At 44.0% G+C, this 24088-nt stretch overlaps 2 protein-coding genes across 2 annotated transcripts in view; one reads left to right on the forward strand and one right to left on the reverse strand.

Annotated features, from left to right (window-relative positions):
* Window positions 1–4354: 4354 nt before the first annotated feature.
* On the reverse strand, window positions 4355–14089 carry gdap1 (ganglioside induced differentiation associated protein 1; the record flags this gene model as incomplete). Its single annotated transcript, XM_080751874.1, has 6 exons — window positions 4355–4707; window positions 5207–5321; window positions 7418–7512; window positions 8228–8401; window positions 12784–12976; window positions 13931–14089. 6 exons carry the CDS (start codon window positions 14087–14089, stop codon window positions 4355–4357), a joined length of 1089 nt encoding a protein of 362 aa, XP_080608000.1.
* A 1758-nt stretch (window positions 14090–15847) lies between these two features.
* The window catches only part of jph1a (junctophilin 1a), a gene marked incomplete at both ends in the record, with an annotated part of 90126 nt that continues 81885 nt past the window's right edge, over window positions 15848–24088 (forward strand). The window contains 2 exons of the mRNA XM_080751557.1: window positions 15848–16226; window positions 19188–19959. Coding sequence (XP_080607683.1) covers window positions 15848–16226; window positions 19188–19959 — 1151 coding nt within the window. The remainder of the gene's footprint in view (window positions 16227–19187; window positions 19960–24088) is intronic.

Consider the following 24088-nt stretch of genomic DNA (forward strand, 5'->3'; position numbering starts at 1 on the left):
TGGATGCCTGCCGTCGTCGCCGGTTCGATTCCCGATCCGGACGACCTTTGCCGCATGTCTCTCCCCATCTCTCTCCCCATTTCCTGTCAGTCTACTGTCCTATCAATAAAGGAATAAAAGCCCCAAAAAATTATCTTTAAAACATACATAAACCACTTTAGCCCTATTTTATACCTAGGCTATTTGAAAATAGCCGATCTACAAGATGTGAGCTTGTAGATCTGCTTTTTTCAGACATTTTGTACTTTTACTTTATGTACTTTAAGTACCTTTTGATGCCAACACTTTTACTTGTAAGGGTGCCCTCACACCAAAATACCTAGAGTGGAATCCGCCAATGCATTTCAATGAGAATGGAGCGTTTTTTTGCCACTAGAGGATTTCTGCAAAAAAAAAACGCTCCATTCTCATTGAAATGCATTGGCGGATTCCACTCTAGGTATTTTGGTGTGAGGGCACCCTAACAGAGTATTTCTATATTGCAGTTTTGATACTTTTACTTGAGTAAAATATGTGAGTACTTTTTCCACCGCTGGCAGCAGTCAAGATGCCCCAAAGCAAGAGCTTTGGAACAGTGTTGACTCAATTCTAATCCCACATCATCCATGACGTCAGCAGTGACCTGTGTCTGTCCGGGTGTGCCAGTGGTTCTCAAACAAATGTTTTAATTTCAAGGACCCCCATAGCTCTGAGAGAGTACGAATGGAACCAAATGGACCCGTGAGGGTCCATTTGGTTCCATTCGTACTCTCACAGAGTTGCAGACCTGTAAGGGTCCATTTGGAACACCCTCAAGAAGCCCTGAGGTTCCCTAAACCCCACTTTGAGAGCCGCTGGTCTGTGCTCTCATTGGGATTCAGACCGAGAGGCAAGGCGAATCCAGGCTTCAAGTCCAGTAGGCACGAATTGGACAGCTCCGGGAAACAAGACAGGAAAAATGAATCTATTTTGGTGTTGACGCTTGGCACAATGTAAAGTGAATAAAACCTCCTGGCTGTGTGTGTGTGTGTGTGTGTGTGTGTGTGTGTGTGTGTGTGTGTGTGTGTGTGTGTGTGTGTGTGTGTGTGTGTGTGTGTGTGTGTGTGTGTGTGTGTGTGTGTGTGTGTGTGTGTGTGTGTGTGTGTGTGTGTGTGTGTGTGGGTGTGTGTGTGTGTGTGTGTGTGTGTGGGTGTGTGTGTGGGTGTGTGTTCGCCTTGGTGTGCGTAGGGGCCTTGCAGCCGTTGACAGAACATATCCTGTGGAGGATGTGGTGTGGTGGGTAGTCTGAGACTGACTGATAGTCAGTCATCTGAGGTGCACGCATATCCCTGATGCTGTGAGATACTACTTAGTCTGCAGCCCAGGCGGAATTCACTTCACTGCAGGGCCAGACGTGGAGAGAGCTTTGCCCAATTATCGTGAGCCACCTGTTGGATTTTAAACAACTGAATAGCTAGATGTCAGCTCCAATCAATTGAACCATACGTGACCGTGTGCAGCTCCAGCGCGAGGTTTATTTTCTCAGCTGGCTGAATCGTTGTTGGCCATCATTGCAGCTATAATATATAGCAGTAGCACGCACGCACACACGTGCGCACAGTTGCACACACACACACGCACGCACGCACGCACGCACGCACACACACATCGCTGTAAAGTCATTCCCTCTATCCTGTGTGCTGCAATGGAGCAGCCCTGTAGATCCGTAATGTGTGTATTGTGATTTGTGAACCTTATAGATGTTTTACAAACCCATTTACCAGCACCTGCTACGTAAGACCTTCTTTATGATACCTTGTTGAATATTATATGCCTTGCTTAAGCCTTAGTAGCACAGCCTTGTTGCTTGATGAAAAGAAAGATGTTAGACTGAAAATGTTATTAGCATTTTGTTCTGCTTGTATTGGCCTTTACAGCCTTGGTTCTCAATCTTTTTCATGTCAAGGACCCCCCCCACCCCCCCCAGACTCCCATCTGAAAATATGTTGTGCCAGGGACCCAAGATTTATGCTGTTTAAATTTCATGTTTTACATTCTTTCAAGATGTTTTGAAAATAACAGATCTACAAGCTCACAATGCGTACTGGCTACAGGGTTAAAGTGCTTAAACCTTTGATACTATTAACACATTCGGCTGGGGACGCCCTACTTTGAGAGCCACTGCTTTACAGATCCCATCTGATTGACTGGAATCTATTTCAAGAGGAATCAAGGGGAACGTGTGTTCCTTGATGAGACACTGCCACCCGGTGGTTAAGAGTAGTAACTCACACAGACCTCTGTGTTCAGTTGGCTGGAGGGATATCAGACTTTGGAGACCCAGTAAAGTTTTAAGCCAAGGACAATGTTATTCAGTTGATGGGTGAAGGAGTGTGTTCTCCATCTTCCCCTCTTTGTAATGAGATCCTGCAGAATGTAAATGATAAATATTGCCTTTGAAATGCTTCTAACGTGCAACATCTACATCCTGGTGTGGACACAGAGGAATTGAACAGTGTTTTTATTGGGTTCGGTGCATATTTGCTTTACTTATGTCAGTCAAAGTTCTCTTTGCAACAATATCTCTTTCGTGTGGGATACACCATGGATCTCTGAAGCGCTTCTTCATGGGTAAATGTTCTGTGGTATAATGAGCAAGCCAAGGATTCATCAGAAAACTGCAATAACTACATGCTTATTACATCTGTGTGAACTGGCACACTTGTTTTTAGTGTAGATATAATACATATCTCACTGTATTTGTTGTAGGCATATAGTAAAATTAAGAAACTCTACCCTGTTATGACATAGAATCTTAATGATGTGGTCACGGTAAATGGGCCAATGTGGGATCCTCACCGTAAACCAATTCACTGATGCCCTCTTAATGTGGTGACTGTCTTTTCTTTATCAGATATACTTCTCAAAGATTGCCTTATGAAATGAAAAGAGCCTTAAAGCTATCCTCCTGACTCTTGACTTGAATAGAAAATCTAATGAAAGTAGAATTGAAAGTAGGCTATACTGATTTTAGAATGTATTAAAAAATAAGTACAAGCACTCAATTACAGTAACACAGATGTTTGTAATGAGTTTCTCACTATCTGCAATAATGTAATTGAACTATCCCTGTGGGATCGCCTGTTGCCATATTGCAAGTATAATTTTCCAATGGCAACACACTGTAGTAATGCACTCACGTTCCTTTTGACAGATCATCATGCATACTGTGTATACTGCAGCTTTCGCACGTGTGGGGTATTTCTCTGACAAGCTACACTAGCCAGACCTCAGGACACTGAAAACAAAGGCCAGACTTTGTTGAGAGGTCTAGCCTATATGTCTGCTTAGTGTGAGGTTGAGCTCAGGTGAATTAGCACAGTCCCTGAAGGGTTTGAACCAGGGCCCAGTTATGTTAAATGTCAACTGGGTGTGACTGTGGATGTTGACTTGGTTCCAGGTCGTAGGATTCATGATTAGCAGTCTTTGGATCATGTTTTGATAAAACATCTTAACAAGTTAAACAGTTGGTAGGGTATGATAAAGCATATTTGAATAAATGTCTTTGTGTTGTGGATTTTGGATGCCATCCAAGGGCTCTGCACAGGCAGTCTAACAAATGGAATGAATAGAAAAAACAGGTTTGAGAGCTGTTTAATTTCAGAGTACTATATGGAATGAAGACAATGTAAATGGGATTGAAACAGCTCACAGGTTCACTCATACCAAATATTGGGATTTAGGGATTATTTATCTATCAAATCATCAATCATGACACACAGGTGCTGTAATGGTGGATGGCCTTAGACATGACATGAAAGGCATTGACAAAAGACTTAGCATGGCTTTGCTTAATTACTGAACAGATGGACGGCGTGGCAGACTTGTAGGAAAACAAAGCATATTATGGCATTTGTTATAAGTTGTATTTGCTGTATTATTGGAATAGCATCCCATCACATACGGTACATGGGTGCATGGGGTTGTATCCATAACGTGCAAATAAGACATTGAGATCGTGTTACTCGAACAGTATTACTAAATGCAAAGGTACATTACTGAGCAAAATGAGTCTCGAAAAGTGCATTTATGCATGTGCAACCAGCAACACAGTAAAGACAGTTTTCACTGTGACAATAAACTTAATGTTTCAGTTACTTAAACTATCATGTCTAAGGGGTTATCCAAAGCCTTGATGTACTGTAGCTGTGCAACATCAGGCAGTAGAAACTTATATTCTCTCTGTCTCTCGAGCTCTGTCTGTCTGTCTGTCTGTCTGTCTGTCTGTCTCTCTCTCTCTCTCTCTCTCTCTCTCTCTCTCTCTCTCTCTCTGTCTCTCTTTGGCCGATCACTATAACACATCCAACGTGACCCGCCGTGTCCTCACCACACTACCTCAGCTGGTGAAGATCAGCCTCTTCTTCAGGTAGAGGAAGGCGAGGTACGTGGCCCCTCCGAGAACGCCGATCAACAGAGTCGTGCCGAGGATGGTCGGCGCGTTCTTCCTGGCCACGCGGAACGCCACGGGCAGGACGGCCGAGATCAGGATGTTGTTGACGTGGCCCAGCACCCTGCGGAAGGCCGGCCGCTCCACCACGCGCTCGTAGTACGTCTCCAGGTTGACGCGGAGGCCTTCGCCCCAGTAGCGGCGGGAGAGGCCGAGGAACTTGAGGCGGTGCAGGGTGACGGCGAGGGACACGTCGGCCAGGCTGAAGAAGTCGCCGCACAGCCAGGCCTGACTGCCCTCCTCTACAGGGAAGACGGCAGCAACACAGGAACAACAGGTTCAAAGGGATGACATTTGCCTCTTTTTCGACTGCAAGAGCTACGTGAACAGTGCAGTGCCGTGAAACGTATTTAGCAGGTTCTGTTTATATACACTACCTGGCTCTGTGTCAGGCAAGATTCTCAGAACCTAATTTGAGCCATATGCTCTGGAGGACAGTGGAGGTAGTACTAACCCAAGTTCTGGGAACCCAGAAGTCAGTGTATCATTTTAATAACATACCCCCCCCTTCAGAGGTGGTTCTTGTTATAATGGAAACTTAAATAAAAACAGAAAACATCACAGAACTTCAAAGGTTATCGAAGGTTCCCGGTTACCCTTCATAGTGGAAAAGAGCCATTTGTCAAAACACAGCTCAGAGACAGCTCAAACAACACAAATATCACGTCATTCGATTTTGAATATCGGCCCATGCACTACTACCCATAATGCTACGTGGCAAACAAACTCATGCTGGAATACCTGGTGTTTCCTCTGCTCTCCTCTGGAGCTCTGTCTCCACCTGCTCCATCACACCCTCCAGCTCGTCCAGTAGCTTCTTCAGGTACTTCATGTTGTCATGGTCAAACAGCTTGGACTGAAGGAACATGATGTCATAATATCATTATGCTGCTTCTTTGCATTTCAATCCATCCGAGCTGAAAGACTAGTGTGCCACTCTAGGTTCACTGCACGCACGGCATTTCAAAGTCGTATTCCTTCATGAATCCAATGAAATAATGTGGACAATCATCTGGTGCCAACCCCGAGTTTCCCGAGTTTGTATTGATACCAACGCTGTGCCAACCCCGAGTTTCCCGAGTTTGGGCCGTTTTTGAAAAGGAAAAAAAAAAAAAAAAAAAACATTTTTTTTTTTCAAAAATGTTTTTTGGACCTCCAGAAATGTATTAGGCATGATCGCGATCGCGAAATTGCATGTTTAACCCCCATACCAACCCATTCTTTCAAACATGGCAGCCATGTTTGTTTACATCTGAAGAAAACATAATGGCCCATAAATCATGAATGCCTGAACGGATTTCCAAGCGGATTTTTTTGTTTGAAAGCTGTGAACAGCATCTACACACGTGGTGCATCATCTAGGCATGGGCGTGCACTTTTTACACAATTGCACAATTACATGGAAGTCTATGGTAACCATGGCAACGCGAGACATTGAAGACAAAAAATCATTGCAACATAAGTGTTAATGAATGGCAAGCCCGGCTAACATTGCCTTTCTCTTTCCTTTCCTCTCCGGTGCGTGCAGCCTCTGACTCAGCAATGGCGAGGCAAGTAGCCTACAAACAGCCGCTGCGCGTGGATTCTTTCACGGTCACCATAACATTTAAATATTAAAACGGCAAAATAAAACAAATATGTTTAGCTCAGCATCAGCTATTTATCAGTTAACTTGGCATTTGTTTAAAGGTGATACACCATGAAATTTCACTTTTCCTATTTTAAAACCTTTTTTTTGGGGTCCCACTAGCACCTTCTACCCTCACAAAGTCCCATTTCTGACCGTTGTGTCTTTCTCTGGTTTTGAGAAGGCGAAGGTTAAAAGTATCCCACGGGTTCTCAAAACAGGCTATCCAGATTTTCTGCCGATTGTGACGTCATCTGCCGATTGTGACGTCATCATAAAAAATCAAAAAATCTAAAAAATGTTTTTTTTTTTTTCAAATAAATATTTTTTTCAAAAGGATTTGGGGGGGGGGCGCCGTTCAGGCCAAAGGTGGTACTGCAGCTGAAATGCTCTGAGAGCCATTAAAAAATGAGAGGCTCTCTATTCAGGAGTGGTAATTTAGCCTCAAACCTTTTGAAAAACGTTTTTGGGACATAAACAATATGACATAAATACTTTTTAAATGCATGGTGTATCACCTTTAATAACTTGGTAAGATGATAGGATTATCCATGAGAGGACGTTTTTGTAAAGTCGTGAGGTTTTTACTTTAATACATTGAACAACTTAATTATATCGAGTGCATGCTTTAATAAAGTGAGGGAACGATTTAACTACTATGAAAACCTCCACCGGCTGTCTGTCAGTCAGTCAGTCCCTCCATCAGTCAGTCTGTCCGTCTCGTCACGTCACACTTTTGCCCCTACTTTTATCTCCGGCACCGTTGCCCCTATCCATGCCAAACCTTGGCTGGCAAACCACAACCTCCGCCCCTGATTTCCCTTCTTCTAAGCAACCTCATGGTGGCGCTGTTACACCATGATGTTCTTTTTTGCTGTTCCCACACCGTAAAAGTATATTCTGCACCATCTCACTTTAGGGGCTCTGGAGTAATACAAATTATTGGCAAAATTGTATTTGGCTACTGCAGTATGTTGCCATACTACAGTATGTATGTGTACGCGCTGAATAATGTGTAAGAGAGCTCTTAGCCAAATACACAGATACACTTTTATTTGTAGGGGCTGTGGGGAAGGGAAGAGTAAACCATAAATGGCCATATTTTATTTGCTCATGTCAACAGACTGAAATAATGTGCTCTTTCAGATTTACTTTCCCCCTGCCCAGCACTGCACACAGTACTTCAAAGAGAGCGGGTCTTGGAGAGAGTGCAAGACACTGAGTCACTCATGGCAAACAACGGTTTTGACTGGACAGCTATTTTTATGACTAATCAAAAGGTAAACATTGCACTTCACACTCCACTGGCTTGAACGATGACTTACTTTCAAGCGCCTCTGTTTTGCTATGTAAGCATCTTTGAGCTCAGGGTTCTCCGCTGCCAGTTTCTTCAGCTCCGATTCTGTGCTTCCAATCTGTGCTGTCACATGCAAACACAACAGTGAATTGGAAAGCTATTATTTAGTGTTAAAGTGTGTTACTGTGGAGATTAATATAGAGACTATCGGTAATGATTCTCAGTAAGAATCACAATTCTTTATATTGCCAGGCATGTGTGCACATGCACAACATTTGTCTCGTGAGGTTGGTACATTGGATAGCATATTTTTTAAATTATTTACAAAACTTTAAGCTCAGAATGTCTGTTGTTTTGTTGGACATGTGACAAATTCTGACAATACACAAGACTGGGTCCAATAACAGCATGGCTTAATGTGTCATCTATGATGTATCTATGACGCATGAGGTCACAGCCGATTCAACTCTGAAAGAGTCCAGCCGATGTTGTCATCCATGCCCAGACTAATGGACAATCCCATTTGACTTCCATTATGAATGCTTAAAAAAGGTTAAATGTTGAATATTTCAGAAAGTCAAGGACATTATGAACACAAATCGGTGGGATTCTACATTAGCCTTCTGATAGTGTGCACAAGAAATTGGGTTTGCGACATTATCTCCAGACAGACAGACAGACAGACCGACAGACAGACAGACAGACAGACAGACAGACAGACAGACAGACAGACAGACAGACAGACAGACAGACAGACTTATCACTTATAGACAGACAACCTCTTTCGGAGCCAAGCCAACAACTTGAGCCTTTTATTTTGCGTCCGCATGCGTCTTACAGCGTAAGTGCGTGGTGGCGTATGCCGGTAGGTGGGAGTCCACGGTGATCTCCGGGTGGAGGATGCAGCCGTGGGTGTAGGCGTCCATCTGCAGCGAGTCCAGCAGCTCTCTGTAGTGCTCCACCCGGGCGTAGTACATACTGCCCTCCTCTGGGATCAGCTTAGGAGTGTCGTCTGGAGAAACCCGAGGCATGGGAAAGAACCAGAGGGGAAAACAGCATGTCTGGTGTCAGTTTAGTTTCTCCTAAAGCTTTGCAGCAACAAAGCCGTTCTTTCTTTCAGCCGCTGACAAAAGAGCGGACCTGAGGTGACCTCGTAAATGCTACAGGCAATCAGGGCGACTGGCCAAAGGAAGATGTGTTTAATGGTTTCTCAACGTGTGGTCCGGGGACTACCAGCGGTCAGAATGGACCCTTACGAGTCTGTAACTCTGAGAGTGTCAAATGGGTTATCTCTGGGTGGGAACTACACGTAAAATTCAGTGTCAATTAAGAAAAAAATAATAATCTTGAAAGTATTGGAAATAATGGAAAATGCTGAATAATGTTTTTTATTCTCAGATGGGGGTCCGCGGCCAAATGCATATAAATGTGGGGGTCCTTGACATGAAATTGTTTGATAACCACTGGTCTAAGCTCTGGCTAAGGGGAGTTAGGAAGTGACATTAGTAGTGGAAATGTAACACCACAACAGTGGATGTTGTGTCACATGTTGCTTCTCAGCACCGCCAAGAGCCGCCAATCTTACCGGAATCTGTCTCCTCTTTATCCAGCTGGGAGGCAGCCTCTCAGAACATGCACTGGCTACCGTGTGGATCAATGAAAACCAAGGCAGAATGATGGGAAATGAAATAAATAAAATTACACAAATTAAACTTTGAAAAGTTGATGTGAAATAGTCCATGGGCCAGACGGGTTGTCGGTATCAAAAAGGTGGCAAAGGTTACCATGCATTTTTGAAAAGCTCTATATCTGTAGATTATATTTTGGTATGATAACCCTTTCTTAGACACAGCTAAATTGGTGTTATCAGCCTCTAGAGTTGGTGTCCCATTAACATTACATTACAGGAAAAAAGGTTAAAAAAAATAATCTGCTTTTAGTAGCATAAGAGGGGTTTTCATGATGCCGAATCCATTACAAGCATATGTTTTGCACAAAAAACATTCCTTGGGCTATAAATGACCTCAGAAGACGATGCATGTATGGGTGGGCATTCATGTTAGTCGGAGGCCTTAGGGTTTTATTTCTCATGCTAATCAGTCTAAAAGCGCCACATTTTGCACAGATGTAGCCCAGGGCATGCTCTAATGATTTAGCTAGGGCGCCCGAGTCGGTGACCTTCGGGCTCCAGAAAACATCCACAAAACTCTGAAAAGTGATGACTCATCACTTTTCATCACTAAACCATTGTTTTTCTGGAGCTGTGGTGACCCCGAAGGTCACCGACTCAGGCGCCCTAGCTAAATCATTAGAGCATGCCCTGGGCTACATCTGTGCAAAATGTGACGCTTTTAGACTGATTAGCACGAGAAATAAAACCCTAAGGACTCTGACTAACATGAATGCACATCCATACATGCATTGTCTTCTGAGGCCATTTATAGCCCAAGGAATGTTTTTTGTGCAGAACAAATGCTTGCAATGGATTCGGCATCATGACAAACCCCTAGTTTGACCCCTCTTATGCTACTAAAAGCAGATTATTTTTTTGCTTTTTTTCCCCTGTAATGTAAAGTTAATGGGACACCAACTCCAGCGGCTGATTTACACCAATTTAGCTGTGTCTAAGAAAGGGTTATCATACCAAAATATAATCTACAGATATAGAGCTTTTCAAAAATGCATGGTAACCTTTGCCACCTTTTTGATACCGACAACCCGTCTGGCCCATGGACTACAACGTCAATGCACATTAAATACATACCAAAAAATGCACACAAATTAGAAACACTGGGGTGCTTGAAAGTTCGGGAACCCTTTAGAATTGTCTATATTTTCTGCATAAATATGACCTAAAACATCATCAGAAGTCCTAAAAGAAAGAAAAAAAATATAAAAACAATTAAAAAGTAGATGACCAAATAAAACAAATGGAATACATTAATACATAAACCCGTGGTCATTTAGGAATTGAGACAAATTATACATTAATACTATCTGAGAGTGGCAAATGTATGTGAACCTCTATTTTCCGTATAGCACAGCTTCAATTCTGAGATGTTGGTGGGTTTCCTCACATGAGCTGTTAACTTCGAGTCCTTCCACGACATTTCTATTGGATTAAGGTCAGGATTTTCCTGGCCATTTCAAAACATGAACTACGTTCTTCTTTGTTCTGAGGTTCAGTCAAGGATATCTCATGCTGGCCTTGGAATACTGCGACACGCCGCTGCGCAGCCGCCCGTGGCCGGTGTGTGCTTCCCTTTAGTCTATTTGTGATGTCTGTTCAAAGAAAACGAGTGCTCCTTTTTCAATCTGACATAGATAGATATATAGATAGATAGATAGATAGATAGATAGATAGATAGATAGATACTGTAGATAGATACTGTATAGATAGATAGATAGATAGATAGATAGATAGATAGATAGATAGATAGATACTTTAGATAGATAGATAGATAGATACTGTAGATAGATAGATAGATAGATAGATAGATAGATAGAGTAGATAGATACAGTAGATAGATAGATAGATAATAGATAGATAGATAGATACAGTAGATCGATACAGTAGATAGATACAGTAGATAGATAGATAGATAGATAGATAGATAGATAGATAGATAGATAGATAGATAGATAGATAGAGTAGATAGATACAGTAGATAGATAGATAGATAGATAGATAGATAGTAGGGATGCGAATCTCGACCACTGAGGCGATACGATACAGACCTCGATACACTGCCAGCGATACGATATAATTGCGATACATTGAAATCCTGCCGATACGATACATCGCGATCCACCCCTGTTCCCGATACGATGCGATACGATTCACGATTCACCACGATTCAAGCCCAAATCCCAAAATTTACAAAACATAGCGACTAAAAATGTATGTAATTTAAATTCAAGGCAATTTATTGTTTCACTGTAGTACTAGGCTCTGTCTAACAACCCAACATAGGCCTATAGTATTCTGGGAGAACACAAAGCTGCTGGCTATTGTAGAATTGTTTCATAACTAATCATATAGAAGGCCTATGTCATTATTAGTAGGCCTATATGTCTTCAACTGGGAGTCAGGGACCCCAATCCAGGGTTATTACAGGGGGCCTGCCAAATATTTGTGTGATACAGTAGGCTATAATGCCTAGCCTACAGCGAGGGTCCCTGCTTGATCTCTGTCTGAGCTAAGGGGTCCTTGACCTGAAAAACAATAAAGTCCCTCCCTGGTTTGTATTATTATATTATATTATATTATATTATATTATATTTAATCCAGGATTATGCAATTTTTATAGCCAAAATGTTTTAAAACAGATCTACAAGCTCACAGCGCGTCGCATCCACGACGCATTGTGAGCTTGTAGGTCTGCTATTTTAGGTGCGACACCCTTGTACTGCGATGTATAAATTAGGCTTCTTTCAAGTGAGAGAGTTGCTTGCATCAACAGGAAAGTTGTAGAACAGTGACAAATACTTTGTTTTAAACGCAAGCAGTAGTCCTACAACACCCAGCAACATTGTTGTTGTGTGTGTGTGCAGTTAATATAGCGCAGAAGATGATCTCAATCAATTGTCCGTCGGAGATTCGCTAAGAAACGGCTGTTGATTACATATCACTCGATCAGCCTGTGCTACTCTGTGACAACAATCAGCGCAGCGGACTTGGATGATATAAAGCTAAGTACTGTACAACTAATCTTGCATCTTTTTAACCCGTGGGGCTGCTAGTTCGTCTGTGTTGATTCACTCGTATTTCGCTGCACTGTCTGTCTCCCTGGTTGCCTGCATGCAGAGTGCAGATGTTGTCCGTCTGTCCGAGTCGCAGCTCGCGTTAAAGACTGGCTTTTGGGGAGGGGGTTGAACGGCTGATGATGGTGCATTCATGGCGCCTCGGAAACACAGGATATAATGAAATACTATAATGGAAGAACCGATACAATCGCGGAATATCCCGATCCAGACACTCACGGTACGATCCATCACGATTTCGGCCGTCTATTGTACCGGTACACACTGAATGAACCGATTCAACCGTATCGCGGACGTTTGTATCGCGATTACGATCCGTACCGGTATATCTTCGCATCCCTAATAGATAGATAGATAGATAGATAGATAGATAGATAGATAGATAGAGTAGATATACAGTAGATAGATAGATACAGTAGATAGATAGATAGATAGATAGATAGATAGATAGATAGATAGATAGATACAGTAGATAGATAGATAGATAGATAGATAGATAGATAGATAGATAGATAGATAGATACAGTAGATAGATAGATACAGTAGATAGATAGATACAGTAGATAGATAGATAGATAGATAGATAGATAGATAGATAGATAGATGCTGTGAAGTTCTTATCAGACTCACCATCTCTGAAGTTGTGCTCCAGGTAGTCCAAGATCTGTGTGGGGTCGCAGATGACGTTGTCATGGTGGGCCAGGACAGGAACCTCTCCGGCAGGATTCAGACGCATGAACCAAGGCTCATTGTGTTCGCTCAGGGGCAAGCTCACGTCATACTCCTCACAGCGCAAGCCTTTCTCCGCTATGGCCAGACGAACCTACAATACAGTTAGTTGCACAGTAAAATCCTCAGAGGCCTCATTACAATCACTACAACATTATGAGGTGAGACTGATGATGACAGGGATTCAGAGTCAACTGTGGATGTTTTGGAAACAATGTTCAACATGTTTTATTTACTGGGTTCTCATGTGCCACACTGCTCAATGTGGTTTAGCCTAATCTACTAGATTGTTGAAGGGAAAACACTAAAGCTCAACACATTTTTATTAGTTTCTTAAACCTTCTCCTCCAGTTTTTCGGGTCAACAACACTGGAGGGTCAACTTTCCTGAATCCAAATGTTGTGATTCTCATCTGATTGACTCAAGAGTAAGACCTTATGTCTTCCTCCACCAGAGGCATTTGAACATGTGAAATTGCTGATCACCAGCCACCAATGTCATTGCCTTTTTTTGAGTAGCTCTGGGTCTAAAATGACTGCCATAGGAAATTAATGGGTAAAAAGGCTATTATGTTCATCCAGCAGATGGGAAAATATCCCCATTAAAAACCACACATGCACCCATCACCCCTTTATTCAGTCTGTTTGCACATTGTACTACAGTTGGGCTAATCTCTGTGTTAAACAACTATTGCTTTACAGCTTATAATGTGGGGAGATGGGGGGCAATACAGACACTGGATAAATGCTAACCTTGGGTAGGCTAGGCACGCATGCAGCATCATACATACATAATAGCCTAAGTGTTAACAAACGATATTGTTGACCTCATTTTCTTACTCAACATTATATTTAATCAAAGGAAACAAAGGAAGACATGCTTGGTCTCTTGATTGCATCCTGACCAGATTAATGATGATAGCTGACAGGAAGACATGATGCATGGTCTCTCATAGCATCCTTGAGTGTGTGTCTAGGTGCGTCTACCGCTTCTACCCTTGAGAGGAGCTGTCCACTGGCCATGGTGCTGAAACCGCGGCGACGCTCACCTTCTGAGAATTGAAAGACTGCGTCCAGTGATACAGCGTCAACTTGGATTCTTTGGACTTCGAGGTTTCCGCAAGCGACCCGCTTTCTTCTTGCGGGGCGTCTGTCTTTAGAAGAATTTCTTTCTCGTCTTGAGATTCTGCACTGTTTTCGGCCGCCATTTTACCTGTCCGTCGGTCGGGCGAGCGTACAGGACGAATAGATTACGGAACGGACGGACGAGAGGAGCAAGCGCACACCCCAAACAATAACGTCATCGGTATGATCAGACCCCCTCTAGAGGCTTGGAGCTGTTTAAGATGCCTCTGACTTTTGCGAAATATGTCAGTGTGCTGCTGTGTTGTGGGGAAAATACTGTATGATTCGCTTATGATGAGTGTATAGCTATCTATTATTTTGTATGAAAATGATTTCACACATTAACACACAAATGGCTTTCCAAACCAATACTCTCCTCCCAAGACAGACCCCCATCCACAATCACACTTGTGCAAAATGTGCGATTGGCCAAAACGACCAGCAGAGGTCATTGTTTATCCAAACTTTCTTATGACTGCACAAATTATTAAACAACAATGTATGAGCAAAAATTGCAAAATGGTTTTGTTTGTGGCATGAAAAAAGTTACAAATAGGCCTAGTGTTAAACCCGTCAGCTATAGGCCTAATACACGAGCTGAAATACTATTGCAATTGTTTTACCAATTGTTGTCATAGATGCTGTAGCATAGCCTAATAGTTTGAAATACATACATAATATATAGCTCATCAGTTATACGCACATTTTAAACATGATTGATAATTCCCCAATCATAGTAGCCTACAAAAACAGTATTGCAATACAATAGACGCATTTTTCAAACGTCCACAGTAGGCCTATGGGCTATAGCAGCTTGCAAGCGGCAGTCTACTACAACCATAATATTATGCGCTGTCATTTAAAGTATGATTGATAGACCAACAGCGGTACATTATTCAGAGGGTTGTCTCTTAATGGGCCGAGAGGGGGTCGAATCGGCGAGGTGGCAATGGTGGACAAACAAAAAAAAAGAAAGAAATGTAACAGGATAGGTGGGCAGTTGCAGTTGGCACCAAGGAAGAGTGGGCACTCACTGGGCACCTTGGTGTTAAATTATTCTCCAAAATATCCAGTAATTTTGGGACATAAACAATAAGTTGAATGATGATGTACCGACCGTGCATGTTGACATTATAGGCTATAACATTTTATTTTATTTTGTAACATTTTGGACAAAATAGTCAATTTTATATCGAGTTGCTCACTCTTAGTATAGTGGAATGAAAGTCATGTGCTTGCCTTGAAAACAATAGGCCTATTATAACAATCCTCGAAAAATGTTGTTTACTTAAGTAAGCCTACAGTAGGTCTAGCGTAATGTAGCTTCTTAGTTATCCATGCACCTTCCAGTCTATGGATGGTAGCCTATCCACCATGGCATGGACTGGTGGGAGGTTCCACTAGCATGACGTTGCCAGTGGCGGTGTGTTCTCTCCCTTGGCCAGTGGACGCGTCTCTCTCTCTCTCCCTGTGTGATCAGTGGGTGCGAGGAGGCAGGCAGGGGGAGACCAACAGCACCACGGCAGCCTCCGCTAAATGACGGCCTCCCATTCATACCTTTGCACTAATATACTCATGCCTTTTCTATTGCATAATTATATCAGTGTCTGGAACCACTAAAAGATCCTCGCTCACCATCTTAACCGTCATTGTTTTTCTTTTTTTATTCATTTTCACTTGTGTGAAAGTGAAACACCAGTCATCTTTTTTTCCTTTTCTTTTCTTTTTTTTGTCTCATCCTTTCTTCGCCATCCACCATCCGACCTGGATCCCTCGGCGGAACGCGGCAGTGAACTGCTTCTTCTTTATTTTTTATTTCTATTTTCTAAAGCCTATTCTGAATGACGGGCGGACGGTTTGACTTCGACGATGGCGGCACTTACTGCGGGGGGTGGGAGGACGGCAAAGCCCACGGACACGGCATCTGCACGGGACCCAAGGGCCAGGGCGAGTACGCCGGCTCCTGGTCGCACGGGTTCGAGATAGTGGGGGTGTACACCTGGCCCAGCGGCAACACCTACCAGGGCTACTGGTCCCAGGGGAAGCGGCACGGGCTCGGCGTGGAGGCCAAGGGAAGGTGGACCTACCGCGGGGAGTGGAGCCACGGGTTCAAGGGCCGATACGGGGTCCGCCAGAGCCACAACACACCTGCCCGATACGACGGCACCTGGAGTAACGGACTGCAGGACGGATATGGGATTGAGACCTACGGCGATGGTGGTAAGAAGAGACCCCGTCGTCGTAAAAATAGTCTGGCTACATTCATCATCATGATGCTGTAGCTGTACAGACGGTTCACGGTTGTCTTCTTCAATGGCATCGTCTGCTTGAGCTGTTACAGTGTGTGTGTGTTTTGCGTGAGGATGGATGATGCTCCGGTTGAATCAGTGCGTGGATTATGGATCTCCATCTCTATTCCCATAGGGTTTGTTTGGGGTTGGTGTGTGTTTATTGCGCACTGCGCACCACCACGCGTCAAGCATTATAGGCTATAATCTCCTAAAACCCATCCAAAACAATATCTGTGAATTGTTGCTCTTATTATGATAGTAGCCTACTTCATTGGATAGGCCTACTAGTGGTTCTCAAAGTGGGGTCCGCGGACCCCTAGGTGTTCCCAGCAAAACTGGTATAGTCTGTTTAATATAGCATCGACATTTCATTTTCATAACTTTATTGGCATCATTGGCTATTGGAAAATAACAGATCTACAAGCTCTTGAAGATCATAGATACATTGTTGTAGACAAATGATAATATTTGTTGATAACACATAACTTGAATGGGTTTGTTTCCCTTGCACAAAATATTTTCAAATGGGGGTCTGTGGCCACATACATGTATTCATGTGGGGGTCCTTGGCGTGAAATGGTTTGAGAACCATTGTGTTACAAGATGAAGTTAGATCTTATTCAAGGCTAGTCACTTCCATTTAGTAAGTGTACATAGGCCTATTGATTTCTAATTCTCGCTCATGGTGGGTGACAGAGCCACCTCTCTCACCAGCTCAGTATCACCATGCCCCGACTACAGGGAGTTTGACTGTTAAATCAGAGCAAATCAGGGCTAAAGTCCTCAGACAGTTTGAGCTAATTACAGTCAGACTATCACCTATATGCCCTCAGGCATTCTCACATGTGAAATCCACCTCAAAACATCCTCACAGATCTACCTCTGTAGCCGTACACATAAAGCTAACGTTAGACTAATTTACATTCATTGACCCAAAAGTCAAGTCACACCGAAGTGTTGACACGCTTCCGCTGGTGCTGAATGTGAGGCTGTGATGAAGCAGCTATCTGACCTCTGATCTCAGTAATTAGTGGAGTGTTGTTCACAGATTAGACTAGAGTGTTCGCAGATTGGTATAGATTAGTGACCACCTTAGAGGTGGTGATATGGGATATAAAACTCTTATCCCACATCAGCACTAACACCCAAACAATAGGTTTGCAAGCTCTTCAGCTAGTCAGTCCACGGTGTAATCCTTTTTATTTTGTCAAATAAAAAAGATTTTGGATGCTTTTGTGCGACTCTGTAGTATGATCAAGTAGTAGGGCATTCATTTATGAAAAAAAACAAAAAGTTAAAATGTGGAGAGTGCCGTGCTGCGAGCTTGTAGATCTGCTATTTTTGAAAAGTCGTGAAAATGTGTGCAAATCTTTGAATATAGATTTTGTTCTGGGGGGTCCCTGGAACTAGATATTTTGAGATGGGGGTCCATGGCCAAATACATATCATTTTGCGGGTCCTGCACCACTGACATAGAAACATGTACCCAGGGCCCAGAATTTGGTCCGACACCCCTGATGATGATGATATGATGACTGGAGTAGAGAGGGATGTGAGTTAGCAAACAATCTGATCTGTGAGGATCTAGTGAACATCTGTCTGCCTGACCCTTTCACATGATCCTGAGAACCTGAGCTGTGGGGTGAAAAAAAAAAAAAAACAGAGGGGCAGCAGCGCCAGCCTTTTAATCTATCTATCAGATCAGTGTGCGTCCCAACCCAGCTGTGTCGTTTTTACCCTGCTAATCTGATGGGCGCGAGTGGCTTAATATTGCACTGTTTATTGGTCAGCGCAATTTGAAAATGTTGGATTAACCAGCCTCAGCACACACACACACACACACACACACACACTCTTTCACAGCAAAATCCTCTGTTCATTTAACTCGTGTGCAGCAAATGTACCCAAATTGACCTGCAAGGGTCCGAGAGAACCAAATGGGATGAAATGTTCCACTCATTATGTGACTCATAGCAATTTCTCCTCGTCAGACAGAGACGAATGGTGGGTGATGAATATGTCTGCTGTCGGCGGTGTGTGTGTGTGTGTGTGTGTGTGTGTGTGTGTGTGTGTGTGTGTGTGTGTGTGTGTGTGTGTGTGTGTGTGTGTGTGTGTGTGTGACCTCAACAAAATTGGCCCATTGGCAGAGATAGTCAAGTATGAACCATCCTAATCAAATCTCTGTGATTGAGATAGTTGTGGTTGGAGAAAAGCGGGACAGAAGATGATGTTTCATCAGTGGGAGATGCTCAGCATCCCTGCGTTGCCGTGCATTGGCACTCCTTGAACATTCCTTCAGTGTATTATTCATCACACAACATTATCCCATCTCTTCTCTACTCAACTCTAGATCAGCAGTTCCCAAACTGTGGGCCAGGGCCCACTGCTAGGCCATGAGGATATTGCACGTATCATATTAGAGGCAGAAATTGTGAAAATAGCAGAGGCGTTGTGAGCATGTAGATCTGCTATTTTCACAATAGAACCATGTTATACAAAATGTAATGCCTCAACTCTTAGTGCTCATCAGGGTGGGGGGTCCCCAGTTCAAATATGATTATTTTGGGGGTCACAGCCTGAAAACGTTGAGAACCACTGCTCTAGATCACAGTTTATTAAAGATAAATCAATGACAAGGAGAACCCAAGACTGAAAAAGAAACATTTAGCCTGTTCTTACTTTTACAAGATTTTAACATTGTGCGGGATCAAAGGCAGGGTAGTTATTTCTGCATGCCAAGTCTCTGTGAGACTGAGAATAACTTCAATCAGGAATAAAATTATCTATACTCTCGTAATGGCTCTAGCTGTTGATTATGTTCGTTTCTGATTATGTTCTATGATCCATTGATCCACATCTGACCTTTTTCTCTCCCCCCCACCCCTCCCAGGCACCTACCAAGGCCAGTGGATGGGCGGAATGCGCCATGGCTACGGTGTGCGCCAGAGCGTCCCTTACGGCATGGCCACGGTCATCCGCTCCCCGCTGCGCACCTCCCTGGCCTCGCTGCGCTCGGAGCAGAGCAACGGCAACGTGCTCCAGGACCTGTCGTCGCCCGCCGACAACCCCGTGGGCGGCCGCGGCGGCTTCGTCCTCAACTTCCACTCGGACATTGAGCTGGCCGCCGGCAAGAAGAAGGGGGGCCTGTTCCGCCGTGGCTCGCTCTTCGGGAGCCTGCGGCAGCTGCGCAAGTCCGACTCACGGACCTCCATCTCCAGCAAGCGCAGCTCGGCGCGCAGCGACGCCACCATGAGCCGCATCAGCTCCAGCGACGCCAACTCCACCGTGTCCCTGGGCGACGGCGAGCTGCCCGACGAGGAGATGCCCATGGAGGACCACGTGGACGCCACCACCACCGAGACCTACATGGGCGAGTGGAAGAACGACAAGCGCAACGGATTCGGCGTGTCGGAGAGGTCCAACGGGATGAAGTACGAGGGCGAGTGGCTCAACAACAAGCGCCACGGCTACGGGTGCACGGTTTTCCCCGAGGGCACCAAGGAGGAAGGGAAGTACAAGAATAACGTGCTGGTGCGCGGGATTAGGAAGCAGTTGATTCCGCTCAAGAACCCCAAAACCAAAGAGAAGGTGGACCGCGCCGTGGAGGGGGCGCAGAGGGCCGCAGCCATCGCCAGGAGCAAAGTGGAAATAGCAGCTTCCAGGTAACGAGTGTGTTCATGTGCACCTCGCTCCTACTGTGTGTGTGTGTGTGTGTGTGTGTGTGTGTGTGCGTGTGTGCGTGCGTGCGTGCGTGCGTGCGTGCGTGCGTGCGTGCGTGCGTGCGTGCGTGCGTGCGTGCGTGCGTGCACGGGTGCGTGCGTGCGTGCGTGCACGGGTGCGTGCATGCGTCTGTGCGTGCGTGTGTGCCCAAATTGGTGCATGCACAGAATCTTACCAAACACATCTACCATTTGTTTTCAAAGTCTCAAACACACAGCAGCTTGTATCTCCTCCTTCTACTGCACTGGTTCCCAACCTTCTTCTGGATCAGGGTCCAATGTTTAAGTTTAGTCATGGCTAAGTTTAACATGGCTGCCATGTTAAACTTGAGTGTCGAGTGATCAGAGCAGAAGGGTGGGCTGCGTGCATTTTCCATTTATTTTAATATTCCGTCGATCGATTGTGGTCCGGCTTGAATCAATGGAACTTACATGATCTACCCTAATACCATGACTTCATTTTACATCATTATTATTTTAAAATCTAAGCTAGGTTCCCACTTCCAATATCCTCACGGACCGCCAGTGGCCCAAGGCCCACAGGTTGGAAATGGCTGCTTTACTGGCCAATAGTGTCAGTGGCATTTTGACATTGGCACTTCAAGCAGAAACGAATGCCAACCAGCAGTCAGACAGACAATGGTGAGTTTGATAGTTAGCATCAGGTCTGATTGAAGGCACGGTCTTCTTAAAGTGGAGTCCCATGACAGTGGCTCCAACATTTGATTCATCATCCACAGTCAAGGCCTTTGTGTGTTGCTCTTTATTGCCTCTTGTTCCGCCTTTGGAAAAGACTCTGTTGCTATTCTCTGCCCATGTTTTTCATTCCCAGAGAGTGGAGTCACGCATCTTGCGTGTGTGTGTGTGTGTGTGTGTGTGTGTGTGTGTGTGTGTGTGTGTGTGTGTGTGTGTGTGTGTGTGTGTGTGTGTGTGTGTGTGTGTGTGTGTGTGTGTGTGTGTGTGTGCACGTGTGTGTGCACGTGTGTGTGTGTGTGTGTGTGTGTGTGTGCACACGTGTGTGTGCACGTGTGTGTGTGTGTGTGTGTGTGTGTGTGTGTGTGTGTGTGTGTTGACTGTGTTATTGTATTACTGTACTTGTAATATATAACTATACTTATAAGTATAGCTGAATTTGAGAAATAGATATTGTGGGGACCAATTTGTCTTCACAAATCAAGATAAATGGTTGTTTTATAGATTTTAAAAAATAGAGACAGGTTTACAATTAGGAAAAGATTAAGGTTGGGGGGATAGGGTTAGGATTAGGCATTTAGAGGTTAGGGCTTGGGGTTATGCGATATGTCTGATTTATTCTTAGTTGAACTTGGGCGGGTCAGTGACACGCACTGAAAATAGCAGATCAACAAGCTATAGATCTGATATTTTTGGCTTTAGGGTTATGGAAAGAAATGCCCCAAAAGAATAAAGATGGAATTCATAAAATCAGCGTTAAAAAAGAAAAAAAAGTGTGTGTGTGTTCTGTGTGTGTGTGTGTGTGTGTGTGTGTGTGTGTGTGTGTGTGTGTGTGTGTGTGTGTGCATGTGTTTTGAGTTACTGTCCGTATGTTTGTGTGTGTATGAAATATGAAAAACACGTAGGCGTACAGTACCTGTACTCAAGTTAAGTGTCTCAAGTCCCCAATAACGCGACCTGTCCCTGGTGCCAAATGCTGCTCTGATGTGGCATCTGCTCTTTAACAGGTGGGGGGGGGGGGGGGGGGGGGAGACGTGACCTTTTCCTTTAAAGCCGGCGCCCCATGGGGACGCAGTTTAGGGCATGCTCCGTCGCCTTGATGTCCTCTGGTTTCATTGCAGTGAGGGCATTCATACAGAAGAGTGACAGGTAGTGTACTGGCAATGAAAAAGGCTTTTGTGGAGAGAGATATAATATTTTCACTTGCATACAGTAGGTGCACATGCACGTGCAAGCCCTTGGGAACACACATGTGACCACCTCACACTCCCTCTTTCACATGCATACACTAAACATCGATACAGCATTGCCCTCAGATGTGAGACTGTATTAAAGAGACAACAAAGTATTAGATAGGGCTTAACCACTTAAACCCTATATTCTTCGTTGAGTTGGGTCCCCCACTCAGGGTTCTGTAGTTGTGACCCATTGTGAGCTTTCGATCGGCTATTTTCGCCGACTGAATGTTTGTGTATTTCGACAAGCCCAGAAACGGGTTGCTAGCGTTCATGTGGTTAATGTAACAATAGCAGACCTTATGAGCTCCATATCATAATGTCTGGCCAGTGGCCACCGACAGCAATTGTTCTTTACTTTTCACCACAGGTATAAAATTGCTATGATTATATAAAGAGATTTAACAGTCTTTAGACTAAAAAATTGCAGCATAATGTTAGCTCCGTATAGGAGCTAACATTGACATAATATTGATATAATGCCAATGTTAGCTCCTATAAGGAGCAAACATTGATTGCTACCGTCAGGTCCTTCTGTCCGTCACGTCACATCACGTCACATCACGTCACATCACGTCACACTTTTGCCCCTACTCTTATCTCTGCCACCGTTGCCCCTATCCATGCCAAACTTTGCACACACACTCCTTGGCTGGCAAATCACAACCTCCGCCCCTGATTTCTCACATGGCCCTCTTCTAGCGCCACCATCAGGCTGATTTTTGCAAAACACATTTTTGGACACTGCTCCTACACATTTTTCCCTAAAATCACGCAAAGCGGCACACACTATCTCTAAAGTCATGTCATCAACATGGATCTGTCCCATTTCCCATATTCCCTCCTGATTGGTTACGATTGCCTTCTAAAGTTTGTTTATGCGACGTGATGGTCGCTTATCTCCCTAATCAGGGAGATAATAATTAGGGAGTCTTACTGGTATAATATGTTGATATAATATGTTTGCGGGTCTGTCTGTCTGACTTAATTACAGAATAGCCAATGTGAAGGAGACCATTACGAGAGATTAAGTGAATATGATGTTCAGTATGTATAATGTACAGAAACAAAGAGCAGGCTAATCTCTCCTGGCTACATTGGTTTACTGAAGAATGGATTGAAACAACCGCCCTGACATAATGCATAGTGCTAAAGCAATCCCCCAACAAAAGCATTAGGAGCAGTACAATGTGTTTATGGCAGCAAACAAGGTCCCTGGTACTGTAGTGGATGATCGAATTACAGGCTGGTACATGCCTCTCAAAACAAGCTCTTCCAGAGTCCAGACTGAATGAAATGACATTTTTTGTTGTGTGTTTTGTTTTTCAAGGGCGAGGCTAATGACAGTGACGCTTTCAGAAAAATAGTTTTTTGGTAAGAGACACCGGATGAAGTATTGAGAGTTAGGGATGACTGAGGAGGATGTATTATGTACAAGCATGGTGGCAGACTGAGACAGAATATATGTATTTTTTAAGCGAACATTTGTAACTCAAATTCTACTTCTGGGGGGTCCCTGGAACGAAATATTTTGAGATGGGGGTCCGTGGCCAAATACATATCATTTCGTTGGTCCTTCACATGAAAAAGTTTGATCACCAGTCACCACTGACATAGAAACATAGGTTTTTTTTTTTTTAAAAACCTTAGAAGGATTTGAAATATTCAAAGAATATTCAAATTACCCAGGGAGTACCCAGGGACCATAATTTTGTGCGACACCCCTGTGTGTCAGCGGACTATGCAGCTGTCATTATGAGTGGCATGGCAAAAGGATGCGCTGCTATCGATCTAATTTGACAGTGTATCCAGACAGAAGGAGGAGAACGTGGAGTCAGAGAGAGGGGAGTGGGGGTAGTGGGGTGTCGAGTGCCAAGACAGCGGAGGAGGCTTGATTGAGTTGGGGTGGAGGGAGGGCGTGGGGAATTTGCTGAGCTGGAGGTTTTTCCGGGAAGACTTTTAGCTCAACCAGTGGTTTATTGGCTGCTGTGTTAAGTGGTCAGATGGTGGGCTGTGTGCATTTTCAGAGCATGTTTATATCAATCAATCAATCAATCAATCAATCAATCAATCAGTCAGTCTAACTTTATTTATATAGCACATTTCATACAACATGTGCCACCCAATTCACAGAAGATAGAACA

The sequence above is a fragment of the Nannobrachium achirus genome, assembly GCF_963921795.1.
Source record: "Nannobrachium achirus genome assembly, chromosome: 21".
NCBI lineage: Eukaryota > Metazoa > Chordata > Actinopteri > Myctophiformes > Myctophidae > Nannobrachium > Nannobrachium achirus.